This window comes from Periplaneta americana, chromosome 4, assembly GCF_040183065.1.
Source record: "Periplaneta americana isolate PAMFEO1 chromosome 4, P.americana_PAMFEO1_priV1, whole genome shotgun sequence".
Taxonomy (NCBI): domain Eukaryota; kingdom Metazoa; phylum Arthropoda; class Insecta; order Blattodea; family Blattidae; genus Periplaneta; species Periplaneta americana.
This window is the reverse complement of record NC_091120.1, coordinates 41079731-41095707: the sequence shown is the minus strand read 5'-3', so window position 1 is coordinate 41095707 and position 15977 is coordinate 41079731. Positions and strand designations below refer to the sequence as shown.

The window sequence follows — 15977 nt, the reverse complement described above, 5'->3', positions numbered from 1 at the left end:
GAAGAAGAAGAAGAAGAAGAGAATAAAACAGATGTATCTAAATCAATAAGAATAAGTTTAGTAAGAAAATAAGTGACAGGAGAAAAATAGATGGAGTTGTGGGAGGGAAAGAAGTGAGGAAAGTAGACGGGGCAGAAAGAGAAATAAATGCAAAAAGAAAATAAAAGTATAAGAAACAAAGAAGTAATAGGAGCAGGATAAATAAAATGAGAAGAAAAGAACAAAAATAAATAACATACAGAAGAAGTAAGTGTAAAAAATCTGTAATTAGTAAAAAAAGAAAAAAAAAAGAAATGTGAAAAGTAAGTGACGAGGCAGTGAAAAGTAACTGAAGAAGCACGGAATACTAACTGAACAAAATAAGTAAAGAAGTATTGGAAAGTAAGTGAACAGGCATTGGAAATGTGAAGAAAATGACTCAAGAACCACTATAGAGTAGGCCTAAGTAAAAAAATAAGTGAAGAAATATTGCAAGGTAAGTAAAGAAAATAAGTGAAGAATCATTGATAAGTAGGCCTATGTGAAGAAAACAAGTGTAGGAGCATTGAAAATTAAGTGAAGGAAATAAGTGAACAAGCATTGAAAGCATGTAAAGAAAATAAGTGAAAAAGCACTGAAAAGTAAGTGAGAAAATTAAATAAAGCGGAATATATGGACAAACCTAGCACAGGGACGTTAGAAGAGAGTTCAGTCTATTTAAAGTGCTCGCGGAGTAATATTGTACTTCATTACGGCACGTGCTGTTCATGCAGATGCGCCCTTGACAATGTGACATAAGCATATTTATACTGGAGGTCATAGGTCTTCTCTCATCAGTCACTAGTTGTAACAGTCATAGTAGTGTGTAAAAGTCGTGCTTAGTGTTGCTAATCAATATCCATAACTGTGTCGCGACCCACATGTCACTCTCTAACGGCCGGTGGAGGAGTTACTGCTCTATTATACGGTACAGCTAGACACATACCTAACATTTTGACTTAATGTGTTTTGCTTGTAAACGGACAATTAATTTGTAATGGCAGACATTACATCTTGTTGCCTCGGGTTGTACAGTACCTGATGATACAAACAGAGATAAATCTGAAATTATTTTAAATGTGTTTCCTAATTGTAATCTTTAAATTTTGTTAATTCAAAATTTTGTAAAGTTTGCGTTTCATAGTACGCTATAACATTATAAAACATTTTTTTTTCTCTCTTGTACGGCGGAGGGACCCGAAAGCTTGCACTGCACCTGTGGCTTATTGTGCTTACCACTTCTATTCTGTGAATTATTGCGTAGCCGAATGGCTGCGCTCTTGTACAAGTACAGCATGCCACCTTGAACTTAATTCGAGCTAATGTATGGCTGATGATGATGATGATGATGATGATGATGTTATGTGAATTAATGATGGCGAAATGAGTCCGAGGTCCAACGCCGAAAGTTACCCAGAAATTCTGCTTCAATTGGTTGAGGGAAAACCTCGGAAAAATCCCAACCAAGTAACTTACCCCAACCAGGATTTCTGGCACATACGCATTCCTCTTAGCCTTACATGAGCAGTCATGTCCCCGTCAGAAATGACATCCTGGAGTGTTCCAATGCATCTGATACATATTTATGAGTTCTATAGAATCCATTATTACTGCCCTCTAACAATACTTGGAGAAACCGCGAGAAACATCCGCCACGGCGTGTGGCCGATTTGGCGTCACGTAATAATAATAATAATAATAATAATAATAATAATAATAATAATAATAATAATGATTTATTTTAACTGGCAGAGTTAAGGCCATTCGGCCTTCTCTTCCACTCAACCAGTATGATAGAAAATTACTACATTGCTATAAATATGACATAATTAATACAATACAATACAAAGCAATACAGTACTACAATACAACACAACATAATACATAATTAATACAATACAATGACAATTCTTTTTATCTTCATAACAACAATAAAATAATTATGTAATAATAATAATAATAGTAATAATAATAATAATAATAATAATAATAATAATAATAATAGTCATACCTAAATTAAATTAAATTAATTATTAAACTCGTTCAGAATTATAACTTCAATTTGACTGCGCCCGTAAGAAATCGTTTAGCGTTTTCTTGAAAGTGGTTATTGTCTGGCAGCCCCTAGTCTTCTGAGGTAGAGAATTCCATTCACGGGGGACTGAGACAGTAAAAGAGGATGAATAGTGGGATGTTCTATGGGCAGGAATTGCTAGGATTTGGCTCTCCTGTGATCTTGTGTTTAGATTGTGATTGGAGGATAAGTAGTTAAACCGGGAACGAAGATAATTTGGAGTAGAAGTGTGGAGAATTCGAAACAGAAGAGACAGCGAATGAAGTGTTCTACGGTTACTAAGTTGCAGCCAGGATAAAGATTTGAACGAGGGTGTAATATGGTCAAATTTGTGAGCATTGAAGATGAATCTGACACACATATTGTGCACACGCTGTAGCTTGTTCGAAAGTTCAGTTGTCAAGTCTAAGTATTACGTCGCAATAGTCAAACAGTGGTAGTACGAGGGTTTGCACTAGAGTCTGTTTTAATTCTGGCGGGAGGAAGTTTCTGAATGGGTTAAGAGAATGCATGGTATAGCACACTCTCTTGGATATTTCCTTTATTTGGCATTCCCAATTTAAATTTTCATCCAAGAAAATGCCGAGGTTTCTGACGACGGGATGGTACGGAATAGTGGCATTATTTACTGTAATAATTGGGATATGTCTGTTGTTCATTGTGTTCAGTAGTCTCTTATGTCCAATTATTATAGCTTGTGACTTACTAGCATTTAACCTAAGTCCGAACTTATTCGGCCATGAATAATAATCATAAATGGTGACCTATTTTTCGATACGGAGATGACAGAGAAAGTATAGCTGTGTAGAAAAATGGGAAAATCCCTAGAAAAACCTTCACAACCGTGGTTTCATCCAACACAAGTACCTACAACTCCGCCTTATCCGGGATTTGAACTTGGGTCCGCAATCGTCGTAAACAACGCTCTACCAAACGAACTACCAAGGCGGCACTTCAGCTTACAAGCGTGTGAATAAAATTACATTGTTTTTTCTGTGCAATGGTGATGGACGTAACTGATTGGAAAATGTCACACTTGGATGAAATATTGTTTCTGCTTGAAAGAACACCCCACTTATCATTTTGTTTGCAGTTCGCGCTTTAAATCAAGCCACGGGCTGCATGACTGATAGGCTGTCTGCGATTGGTCTCTGCAGTCCTGGAAATAATTTTTGATGATAGTACTGTAAACTAGCTAATTACACTATTTCCCCCCTACCGCTCTTGTACGGAGAAGGGCTTACACTGCAGTCTGACGCTCATTGTGCTTATCACTCCTATTCTGTGAATGTTTGGATGGGCAAGTGTAAATTCCCCTAAATTAACATTACTTATTTACTGGATTTTAAGGAATCCGCAGGTTCATTGCAGCCCTCACATAAGCCCGCCATCGGTTCCTATCCTGTGCAAGTCTCTATCATATCCTATCTCCCTCAAATCCATTTTAATATTATCCTCCCATCTAAGTTTAGGCCTCCTCAAATGTCTTTTTCACTCCGGTCTCCCAACTAACACTCTATATGCATTTCTGGATTCGCCCATACGTGCTACATGTCCTGCCCATCTCAAACGTCTGGATTTAATGTTCCTAATTATGTCAGGTGAAGAAAACAATGTGTGCAGTTCTGCGTTGTGTAACTTTCTCCATTCTCCTGTAACTTCATCCCTCTTAGCCCCAAATATTTTCCTAAGAACCTTATTCTCAAACACACTTAATCTCTGTTCCTCTCTCGAAGTGAGAGTCCAAGTTTCACAACCGGTAATATAACTGTTTTATAAATTCTAACTTCCAGATTTTTTTACATTAAAAATGTAACTTCCCCTACAATTACTCTAGACACTCTACCTGCCTAATCGGAGTAAGTGTATGATATGAAGCTTATTGAAGGCGTGCAATTCAAGCGTAGGAAAAAGTCACAGTCTTTCGCGCTACGAAGATAGCAGCGCCAGGAATCATTCTACTTTAAAAGCGGAACAATTGAAAGAAAAAATCGAATTTTTGGAAACGCCGCTAATCTATTCAATGAAATAGGTCTACGTGTAACTCTCAGGGAATGTGCTCGATTGCGAATAAATTTTATAAATTACAAATTTCACTTCCAACTGTCCCTGAAGAACTGAAGAAAAGTGGGGGTGCATCGGGAAGAATGCCCTGCATTTATACGAGTTTTAGGTCCTGGAAAGAATTTGAATTTGAGGATCATGATCCTCATAGCCTTTCAGTGATCGAGTCTTGCAACCTCAACAAATAACTGAAACAGCAAGACGCGAACCTGTTTTTTTTTTTTTTTCGATGTCGCGTATCTTCTACATGAGGCATCGGAAAACATGGATTGTTTTACGAAAAATGATCCTCATTGCGAGATCTATCGATTCCCAGAGTTTGTTGCAGAAGTCCTGAATCACCATGAATACAGGATGTTTCAGAAATACTTTGACAAACCTTGGGGGCATGTTCCTCACGCCAAAACAAGAAAAAAAGTTCATATAAACATATGTCCGAAAATCCTTAATTTTTTAGTTATTGATGAAAGAACAAAATGAAACATCTGTTAGATATTGTCAGCTTGGTAGCAAGTTTTGCAACTTTAATCAATTCACAAATTCATAACAAATGTTCAAAATGTTCTGCTTTAACTTCCACTTTCATTGTTATGAGTTTCTGAATCGATTAAAGTTGCAACACTTGCTACCAATCTGATAATATCTAACATGTTTCATTAATAACTAAAAAACTAAGGATTTTCGGACATATATTTATATGAACTTTTTTTCTTGTTTTGTTGTGAGTAACATACCCCCAAGGTTTGTCACAGTATTTCTGAAACTCTCTGCAAACACCGGTACATTAAATCCTCATGTGAATATGCATGATAGCTACTCAACTAAATTCAGTAGAAAATCAATGTCTCTACTGTTCTCCAACCAGGAGATTAACCGTGAAAGGAATGTGCATACTATTGCGTCATCTATTGGAGCAAAGTAGATAGATAATATTACCGTTATAACGTCTGTTTAAAAAACATGCGCTCCCCTGCGTATGTTATTTCCTGTATGGAGAGATTAAAATACCAGGTGATTAACTGTGATCTAATTTTGTAACTAGGGTAGTATAAATATGTGTGTATCAGTGTTATCGTTTGTGCTTTGAGTTAGCAAATGGAGATGCGTGTACTCACGTGTGTGACCTTATGGCATCAACATTCATTCACAGCATTACCCCGCTGCTTCTCGTTCCCCTGAGACTTTCTCCTGGTTGGAGTACAGTACTCTGCATTGCAACGGTGGCTCAGTGCTAACACGCTGGGCTTAAAAGCCAAGAGACTCGGGTTCAAATCAATGGTTGAGGCAACTCAGGAGTTTTCTCCTGATACTTCGATTCCTTTATAATATCGCAACAATTCTCCTCCACCACCACCACCACCACCACCACTACCACCACCACCACTACCACCACCACCACCACCACCACCACCACCACCACCAATCTTTACGAATGCAACTATAGATTCACCGCTTTGGTGCACTCTGGATAGTGTCTGACGAACTAAGTGGTCTGCGCTTCTCTGCACTGACATTATGAGAGATGCTCGTAGAGTCGGGGCGAATGATGATAAGTTAAGAGCTCTACATTGTAATAAAAGAAATACTTCTCATTGATTTTGAGAACATTTCCTGATAAAATGACCAAAATTTAACATTGTTCAAGTCACCGGCTTAGCTCAGGCACCAGTACGTTTTCCTAGCGGTCGTGGGGTTATTTCTCGCTTGGACTGATAACTGATTAGGGTTTTCCGAGGTTTTCCCCAACTGTAAGACGGCCTCATCTCGCTGTCACCGATTCCATCTAAGTCTAATAACCTAGTAATTGTTACAGCGATCTTCAAAACAGACTTTAAAAAATTGTCGAATCACTAGCATAGCTCCGGAGTAGCAAGTGGGACTTGTGATGAGAAGATGTACTTGACGTGGGTTCTAATCCCGCTTAGGATGATTACTTGTTTGGGTTTTTCTGAAGTTTTCCCAATAAATATTTTCAAAAAAAATTGAGAGTGAAAGAGAGAGGCTTTTTTTTCTGGTCTGTGCTCTTTATACCTGTAGTAGCGTTATATTGAACACAAGATGAAATAGTCCCTCTTCTTTTAAGTGTTGGTCCAAAGCCTACGTCTCAAAGGAGTCAAAACGAAATGGATCAGATCACCAAGTCCAAACCTTGAAAACAGACTGTAGCAGTTTGTGGATGTGTTTGTTTACGTTCGCAAGAAGTCGTCCTGTCACAGATGAAGCAGAAATTGCATAACCAAGTGCCACACGTTCCACGAATCTGTTAAGGATGAATAATTTGTTTACATGCACTCCCTACTCCTTGTTAAATCATTCTCAGGCCATCATGACAGGAATGTGTGTATATGTTGTGTAAATATTAATGTAATAACGCCCTCATTATGGATTAGTTTCAATTGCATTATTATCCATTAGTGACGCCATTAGTCCCTTCGGTAGCTGAATGGTCTAGAGTCAGACCTTCGGCCTATCAAGCCACGCGATCCGAGTTCGAGTTCCGATAGGGTTGGGACTTTCCATTGAAAATTCCATAGCGACACTTGTCACGGACAAGATCGTAGTTGAGTTTTTCTTGACGTACTCCCGTTTCCTCACGTTCAGAATCAACATTTTTCGTCTGATCTCCATTCATTAACATTCCATAGTATTTCCCGTCGCCGACTGACTGCTTCAGGCCGAGTCGGATTGCGTGCTTCTAAACCTGGATACTCAGCGAACCTTACGGTAATCAGCTGGTATGGTTGGCAATAGGCCTACTCCTAGCCAGAGGGTAAGCGCAATAAATTTACTACAATTGTAGTGCTGGGTGATAGTGACATCCTCCTAATAATAAATTAGTACAGTACTAATGTGATTACTGCACTGACTTCATCTACTGAATAACTTGGTAACCTATATTTTTAAAATTGAATGTACACTACTAAGTTTGTCAAAAGAAATAATTGAAAGGGACAGAATAAGATAGTCCAAAGCCACACTTTTAACAAAATTAGTTTTTTGTGCGAGTTCATTTCTTACAGATAAGAGGAAGCTACTATTAAAATATTACAAAAATTACTCAACAAATGACGTAGGCCTAAGTATACGTCAAAGAAATTATGATACCGCACCATCTAGCATTGGACCATGGGTGTCCAAACGCCTATAGAACCAGGAGATATTGCACGTCAAGCATGCTCTGCTAACGTCAGTAACTTTCCATATAAAATAGGAAAAACGACCTTAAAGAATATGCGCTGAGGGTTGCTTACGCCAGGGGTTACTCGTACGAGTTACAATTGGACATAATATGCATTGGACTCTAAATCTTTAACATGTTCTCCTATTCTTAGCTTAGGACTATATCATTCTCACCCCTTCAATTAATGAAACACAAAACTGTCTGTAACTAGAAGTAAAATCGTACACATCTTTATAGCCTATGAACTACAATATTATTGTTTCTAAGTGCTGAATCCATACTTGAAATGAATCCCAAGTTAGTACACTACGCACATACCTATAATATCATTAATTTCACAACTCCAGCAATTAAATATAAATAATATTACCCAAGATTTTACTGCATTGTTGATAATATTTATCAAAAATGCAGTAGCATCTTGGAAATACGAACTACTTTAGTCCTAAATTGTTTCGTTTAGTCCGAACGGAGGTAGAGGAACTTAACTAAAATTGTAGTCAGTCATAGTAAGTTCAAAAAAGTTAAGGGAAGCATTAAAATGCGCATAAGTATGAACTTCCCATGAGGTTCGGACCGAAATGTATACAAATCGTCGTTGTTTCTAAAATTACTCCTATGTGCAAAATATAAAATCTTTCAGGAGGAAGGAAAAACACATTTATTCATCCTATGGCAGCTGTACATAGGAGACTGAATTCTTACATTTTCGAAACAAAGATATATAATTACATATAGGAGATTTTTATTATTTGCTGTATCACTATTTAAGTTATTTAATGGAGCAAATATCTCAAAATCAATAGGAACGACGACGAAATGATTTTTAAGAAATAACATATAATAAAACCACAACATTGCTCAATAGGCACTAGGTGCGGCAGATTAAATATCTGTAAAAGTAAGTAATACGCAGTATATTGTAGAAACATAAATATAAAGTAATACATCGGGAAATAGAATGCGGTACCGGTAGGCTTATCGAATAATCTTAATATTTACTAATCCGACCAGGTTTGGACTACAATCACTTCAGATTAGCGGGTTTCTGGTGTGTGAAGCTTCTGTATTATATAAGTCTACTGCAGTAATTTTTAAACTGTGGCCAGCGGACTTCTGGAGGTCCGAGAGCTAATAGTCAGCGGTCCGCAAGTGAGTTTCCAATCTAAAATTTGATTTGTCATTTAATTATAAAAATACCATGCAATCCCAGGAATAAACGTATTTTAATTTTCATGAATTTGTCGTAATTATATCTTTATGCTCGACCATGCCGAAATGTAGTAATTATACACCTGGTAGCAGCCCTTTAATGGACTCATTAAAGTACACCTATTCATTAAAGTTCAGGTTTTCCACCAATCACAAACACCATTGTAGCAATATGAAAGCGCAAGTATCGATTATTCTCGGATATGCAATCGAAAGACAACTAGCGAAACGTCACGGAGGCTGGAAATCCAATACTGTCCCAGAAGGTTATGTTCTGTTACTATAATAATTAGCGTTAATTGTAAATAATATTCAAATAAATTCAATTTGTCATCTCGTTTTTCAATGTCTAAATCAATTTAAAGGTTATATCAAGATTAATGTTCATTTTACTCTCTAGATTATATAAAGGTCAATGACATTTGTTCCTCGGAAAAAATCAATACTTTCGCGTCTGCGCACATCTCACAATTTACAAGAATTGCACAAAGTCAATTCCGCTCTCCAGTCAGGTAAGAATAATATGAATACTTATAAATAATTTCAAGTTAGAAATATGGTCGAGCATAAAAAGTCGTATGAAACTTGCCTATAATGGTAATTAAGACGCTCGTATGAAAATTATGAAACTCGCTTGCGCTCGTTTCATAAACATACTCGCGTCTTAATTACCACCATTATAGGCTCGTTGCATAATGTATTATTTTATTATTAATGAAGGTAATACTATCAAAGTTTGTTAACTAAGCTTGAGTTAGTAATAGTGTGAAAAAACAAATAGCTTATTTAATTAAAATATTTCCTTTCCTCTTACTCAGCAAAGGTACTGTATGAAGTTAATGTGTTAAGGGGTCCGGTAAAATGCATATCATACGGAAGGGATCCTTGAATTCTTAAAGTTTACAAACCGTTGGTCAATTGCAACAATTCGAGATGAACTATGAAGAACCTGTTAGGACATCTTGCAACGTCAATTTTCTCATTGCTAGGATTAGGCCTATCAGTTTTTGTGATTGATGGAAAATAAGATTTGTCTGCAGTTTGTTTCAAATCCACAGCTTTACATCCGACATGCACAACTTTAAACACGGAAAAACTGTGGTGTCTAATATTTGGAAAAAAGTTCTATGTAATAAAGTCATAGAATTTAAAATAACTCTTTACTTGGAAGAAAAAGAGGCCAGCAGGTAGTGTCGGTGCTTTCTCGCCCCAACAAATTAGGGCTTGCCTAAGCAGTCAGCTGGCCATTGATCATGCAGTAATTTACAGGCTCTACATGACGTCGTACCCGACCAGAATGCTAAATACGTGCAGCTCATGATTTATGGATGTAACTATCTTGTTCGACTACACATATTACATTCTGCAGCAACAAAATTGCCTCACTGACTTGTAAAACTTAATAATAATAATAATAATAATAATAATAATAATAATAATAATAATAATAATAATCTTCTAGACATTCCTGGCGCTCGACAAAACGCGGAATTTTTAATTTTGCAATATGTTTTAGCTATAGAAACATCCAAGCATTCTGTGCTACATATTGAATATGGAAGGAGAGGGAAATCTATCTTGATGTGCTATTATTCAGAACTGATCTCCGACTTTCTTAATGGTGTCCGTAAATTAAAAGATCAGAAATTATCGATATCATTCTATGTCACAATGAAAATCCAAAATTCTCGCAGCAACTACCATTACTACTACTACTACTACTACTACTACTACTACTACTAGTAGTAGTAGTAGTAGTAGTAATGATAATACTAATATTAATACCGTTAATTATTGCCTAAGCTAGGAATTTAGGGTCTATACGGTACATATATATGCCTAGCATTCACTTCAAAATGATCTGAAAGATGTTCCCAGGGAACAAAACATCACAGAATTACAAAAACACCCCTCCTAGAACTGCGTACAAGCACAGTATCATCTACTGGTTCAATAATTCAAATTATTTGAGTTTTAATAGTCATTTTCATAATAAAAGAGAGAATAAGAACTTATTGACAAACTCTGTTTCAAACACAAACAAGAAATAATTGATTGATTACAAAATTTACCACCACGGAGTGTGATAGCGGTACGCCTTGGTTTATGACAAGGTTAGAGAGAGTTTGACGCGGGATAATCTAAAAGTGACAGTAGGTATGTCGCAGATAGCAGCCCGGAGATCTGTGATGGCCTTGGAATCTGTGACAGCCCCTAGGTCTGTGAAAAATAGCCCTGAGATCTATTACAGATAACTCCTAGATCTTTGATAGCCCTGAGGTCTGTGACAAATAGCTCTGAAGTCTGTCATAGATAGTCCCGAAGTTTATGATAGATATTCCCGAGGTCTGAGACAGATAGCTCCGACGTCTGTGATAGGTAGCTCTTAGGTCTGTGATAGATAGCCCCGAGATAACCCCGAAGTTTGTGACAGATATCCCCGAGGTCTGAGAGAGACAGCTCCGACGTCTGTGATAGGTAGCTCTTAAGTCTGTGATAGATAGCCCCAAAGTTTGTGACAGATATCCCCGAGGATTGAGACAGGAAGCTCCGACGTCTGTGATAGGTAGCTCTTAGGTCTGTGATAGATAGCCCCAAAGTTTGTGACAGATATCCCCGAGGATTGAGACAGGAAGCTCCGACGTCTGTGATAGGTAGCTCTTAGGTCTGTGATAGATAGCCCCAAAGTTTGTGACAGATATCCCCGAGGATTGAGACAGGAAGCTCCGACGTCTGTGATAGGTAGCTCTTAGGTCTGTGATAGATAGCCCCAAAGTTTGTGACAGATATCCCCGAGGATTGAGACAGGAAGCTCCGACGTCTGTGATAGGTAGCTCTTAGGTCTGTGATAGATAGCTCCGAGATAACCCCGAAGTTTATGACAGATATCCCCGAGGTCTGAGAGAGACAGCACCGACTCTGTGATAGGTAGCTCTTAGGTCTGTGATAGATAGCCCCGAAGTTTGTGACAGATATCCCCGAGGACTGAGACAGAGAGCTCCGACGTCTGTGATAGGTAGCTCTTAGGTCTGTGAAAGATAGCCCCTAGGTCTGTGGTAGGTAACACTGAGGTCTTTAATAGACAGCTCTTAGGTCTGTGAGAGTTAGCAGTGATATGACATTTTTCGTTTGCTGCAGTGGTGCTTACTCCTATTCAAATATAATAATAATAATAATAATAATAATAATAATAATAATAATAATAATAATAATAATAATAATAATCCAATAAATGTATATGGTTTCCAAAACATAAATAGGCCTTCAACACTTATGGAATGTAAGGCTATTGTCGTACCAATTTTCATTTGAGCTCTATTATATTATGTTATAGAAAACTTCACTGAAAATCTATTCTTCCTAGAGCACTAGAATTGACCGTATTACAGACAAAATCAATTTTGGTGCAAAGCGTTTGGCTAGCATCGTGAACTTCATTAAGAATGTGATTTGAGCTGATCACAAGCATAAGGGTTGTGTAAAAATGCTAATTCACTTTCTGAGTAATAACACTAATGCATATGTCTATTCTCGTTGGATAAGTTGTGGGCAATGAAATGTTTTCTAGACGTTTAAATCGGCAAATGTTTTTGATTTACAGATTGGGGACTGGTGTGTGGCGATGGCTGGAGCATGTTCGAGGCAATGGTGGTGTGTCGGCAACTTGGAATGGGTTACGCCAATGATGCAATACAGACAGATTTCTTCGGAGGCAACGCCACGTCCATGGTCCTAAGCGGAGTCCAGTGCCACGGGAATGAAGACTCTCTGACCCACTGCCTCCACGATCAGATGGGTGCCGTCTCATGTCCAGGCAAAAGGGAGAACATCGCAGCTGTCGTGTGCACTCCAGGTGATGCATGTACTAATAGCAGGAGACAAATTCTATAGGAACTCCCAAGCACACAATTAACGGAATTACAAAGACATCTATCAGAGCAATAGCAAAATGAAAACGGTAATATAAGGTGAACCAGGAATCAAAAGAAAAACTTCAACCGTCAAAATATTATTTTTTATTACATGTTGCTATTTATTTTTCCAATTCTACGTTTATACACATACCTTATGCACATAATAATACACGCCTTCTTGTCAGAAGTAACATTTTTGACTTAATGTGCTTTGATTGTAAGCCGAAGCGTACTCACACGTCTATATGAATATATACTTACATGAGTTACTACAAATGGAAATGAGATTATGTAAACGGTCGGGGCAAGTAATGGCAAGTTAAGGACCCTTTCATTGCACAAAAAACTGCTTTGTGGCATGTTTTACATCTAGCATAGATGCTTCTCAACAAATATCTTCTTGAAGCATACTCCTTGTATTGTCATCTTGGTCTTCTAGATCAGAAGTGATTCCAATGTTGATGTTTTTAATGTAGCCTTGATTTTTGTCTGTTTTGTTTACAACACTGAAGACTTTTCCCACAGGAGAGTCACTATGAGGCACACACAGTACTGTAAACGTAACTTGAATATTTTATACCCATTTTAATTTCTCAAAGCTGAAATTTTGGTGGTATTTGTATCTATTTTAGATCAATTTGTAATATAATATTTGAATAATATATTGAGAGATGGATATGATTTTTTTTTTCTGTGTGAAATATCTACATGGATTTGAGGGAGGTGAGATATGATGAGAGAGACTGGATTAATTTTGCACAGGACAGGGACCGATGGCTGGCTTTTTTGAGGGCGGCAATGAACCTGCGGGTTCCTTAAAAGCCATTTGTAAGTAAGTGAAATATCTACAACTTCTGCATGCTTAAGAAATTCAGTTTCAATTGAAAATTTATTTACAGATTCCCTCCCCTTTTCTTTTTCGAAAAAAAAAATATATATAGGCCTCTATATTGTCGTGATCATTTTCCTTTCCCGTAGTAATTTTCCCCTCGGCCGTAATGCCGAAATAGTGGGTGGAAATCCGTAATAATTACGAAGAAATCCGTAAAAGATTTCACTTCTGATTACATTAAAAATATATTACTGTATGATCTAGAAGAAAACTTTATTAGAGTGTTCTATCCAGTGGTCTATGTTGTACTCGTACCAGTTGTATAAGTTCAGCAGCTTACGTTGTGTTTACATCCTGTAATCTAGCTGTAGTCGCCGAAGTTGCTGCAGTAAATAATTTGTCTGCTGCGTATAAGATAAATTATAAATAAAAAAAGTTGCCATGAAAAGAAAAGGTCGCCAGTTAAAAAATAATGGGACTCAGGTACATCCTTGCTGGTGATGGGATAATCCTCGGGAAATCCAGATGCTTCTCAAGGTGACTTGCGCGCTTCATTTCACTTCATGCAGACGCTGGTAACAAGTTTACTTCATCGTAGCAAGAAATTTGCTGCGCCGAGTTTTATAACTTAGTAACGTACAATTTGTGTAACCTAGTAATCAATAACTTACACTTTTACGCTTTGGAGCGGCTATGGAACAGCATTGCCTGCGGAGCACAGGATGCCTTATTCCTCCCACAAGAAAGTCTTCCAAAAGGAGTTTCTGTGGTTCAGGTGCTAACGCGCTGGACTTCAATCTCTGGGCAGGTCGTGATTAAATTTGTAGTGGACGAAGCAGACGTTGCATAAGGATTTTCTCGGGGTATTCCCGTTTCTCCGTATCATTCCACCAACACTCTTCACTTGATCTACATTAATTGAACAGCGTGATCCCAAAACTCCCTCAGTCCATTTGGCCATTTTTATGGCTTATACATGTACAGGGTGGAAGTGAAATAACCCTGCAGATTTTATAGTTTATACATATACAGAGTGGAAGTGAAATAACCCTGCAGATTTCTATGGTTTATACATATATAGGGTGGAAGTGAAATAACCCTGCAGATTTTTATGGTTTATACATATACAGAGTGGAAGTGAAATAACCCTGCAGATTTCTATGGTTTATACATATATAGGGTGGAAGTGAAATAACCCTGCAGATTTTTATGGTTTATACATATACAGAGTGGAAGTGAAATAACCCTGCAGATTTTCATGGTTTATATATATACAGAGTGGAAGTGAAATAACCCTGCAGATTTTTATGGTTTATACATATACAGAGTGGAAGTGAAATAACCCCGCAGATTTTTATGGTTTATACATGTACAGAGTGGAAGTGAAAAAACCCTGCAGATTTTTATGGTTTATACATAATACAGAGTGGAAGTGAAATAACCCTGCAGATTTTTATGGTTTATACATGCACAGGATGAAAGTGAAATAACCCTGCAGATTCTTATGGTTTATACATGCAATGGGTGGAAGTGAAATAGCCCTGCAGATTTTTATGGTTTATACAAAAATAATACAGAGTGGAAGTGAAATAACCCTGCAGATTTTATTAGGTTATATTACGACGCTGTATCAACATGCAGGTTATTTAGCGTCTGAATGAAATGATGGTGATAATGCCGGTGAAATGAATCCGGGGTCCAGCACCGAAAGTTACCCAGCATTTGCTCATATTGAGTTGAGGGAAAACCCCAGAAAAAACCTCAACCAGGTAACTTGCCCCAACCGGGATTCGAACCCGGGCCACCTGGTTTCGCGGCCAGACGCGCTGACCGTTACTCCACAGGTGTGGACTGCAGATTTTTATGATTTATCCCGGGTATATATATATACAGAGTGGAAGTGAAATAACCCTGCAGATTTTTATGGTTTATACATATACAGGGTGGAAGTGAAATAACCCTGCAGATTTTTATGGTTTGTACATATACAGGGTGGAAGTGAAATAACCCTGCAGATTTTTATGGTTTATACATATACAGGGTGGAAGTGAAATAACCCTGCAGATTTTTATAGTTTATACATATACAGAGTGGAAGTGAAATAACCCTGCAGATTTTTATGGTTTATACATATACAGGGTGGAAGTGAAATAACCCTGCAGATTTTTATGGTTTATACATATACAGGGTGGAAGTGAAATAATCCTCCAGATTTTTATGGTTTATACATATACAGGGTGGAAGTGAAATAACCCTGCAGATTTTTATGGTTTGTACATATACAGGGTGGAAGTGAAATAACCCTGCAGATTTTTATGGTTTATACATATACAGGGTGGAAGTGAAATAACCCTGCAGATTTTTATAGTTTATACATATACAGAGTGGAAGTGAAATAACCCTGCAGATTTTTATGGTTTATACATATACAGGGTGGAAGTGAAATAACCCTGCAGATTTTTATGGTTTATACATATACAGAGTGGAAGTGAAATAACCCCGCAGATTTTTATGGTTTATACATGTACAGAGTGGAAGTGAAATAACCCTGCAGATTTTTATGGTTTATACATAATACAGGGTGGAAGTGAAATAACCCTGCAGATTTTTATGGTTTATACATGCACAGGATGAAAGTGAAATAACCCTGCAGATTCTTATGGTTTATACATGCAATGGGTG

At 37.5% G+C, this 15977-nt stretch overlaps 1 protein-coding gene across 1 annotated transcript in view; it reads left to right on the top strand.

The window, feature by feature from the left end:
- The window catches only part of Loxl2 (Lysyl oxidase-like 2), a 115921-nt gene that overhangs the window by 76312 nt on the left and 23632 nt on the right, over positions 1-15977 (top strand). The window contains exon 5 of the mRNA XM_069823234.1: positions 12151-12402. Coding sequence (XP_069679335.1) covers positions 12151-12402 — 252 coding nt within the window. The remainder of the gene's footprint in view (positions 1-12150; positions 12403-15977) is intronic.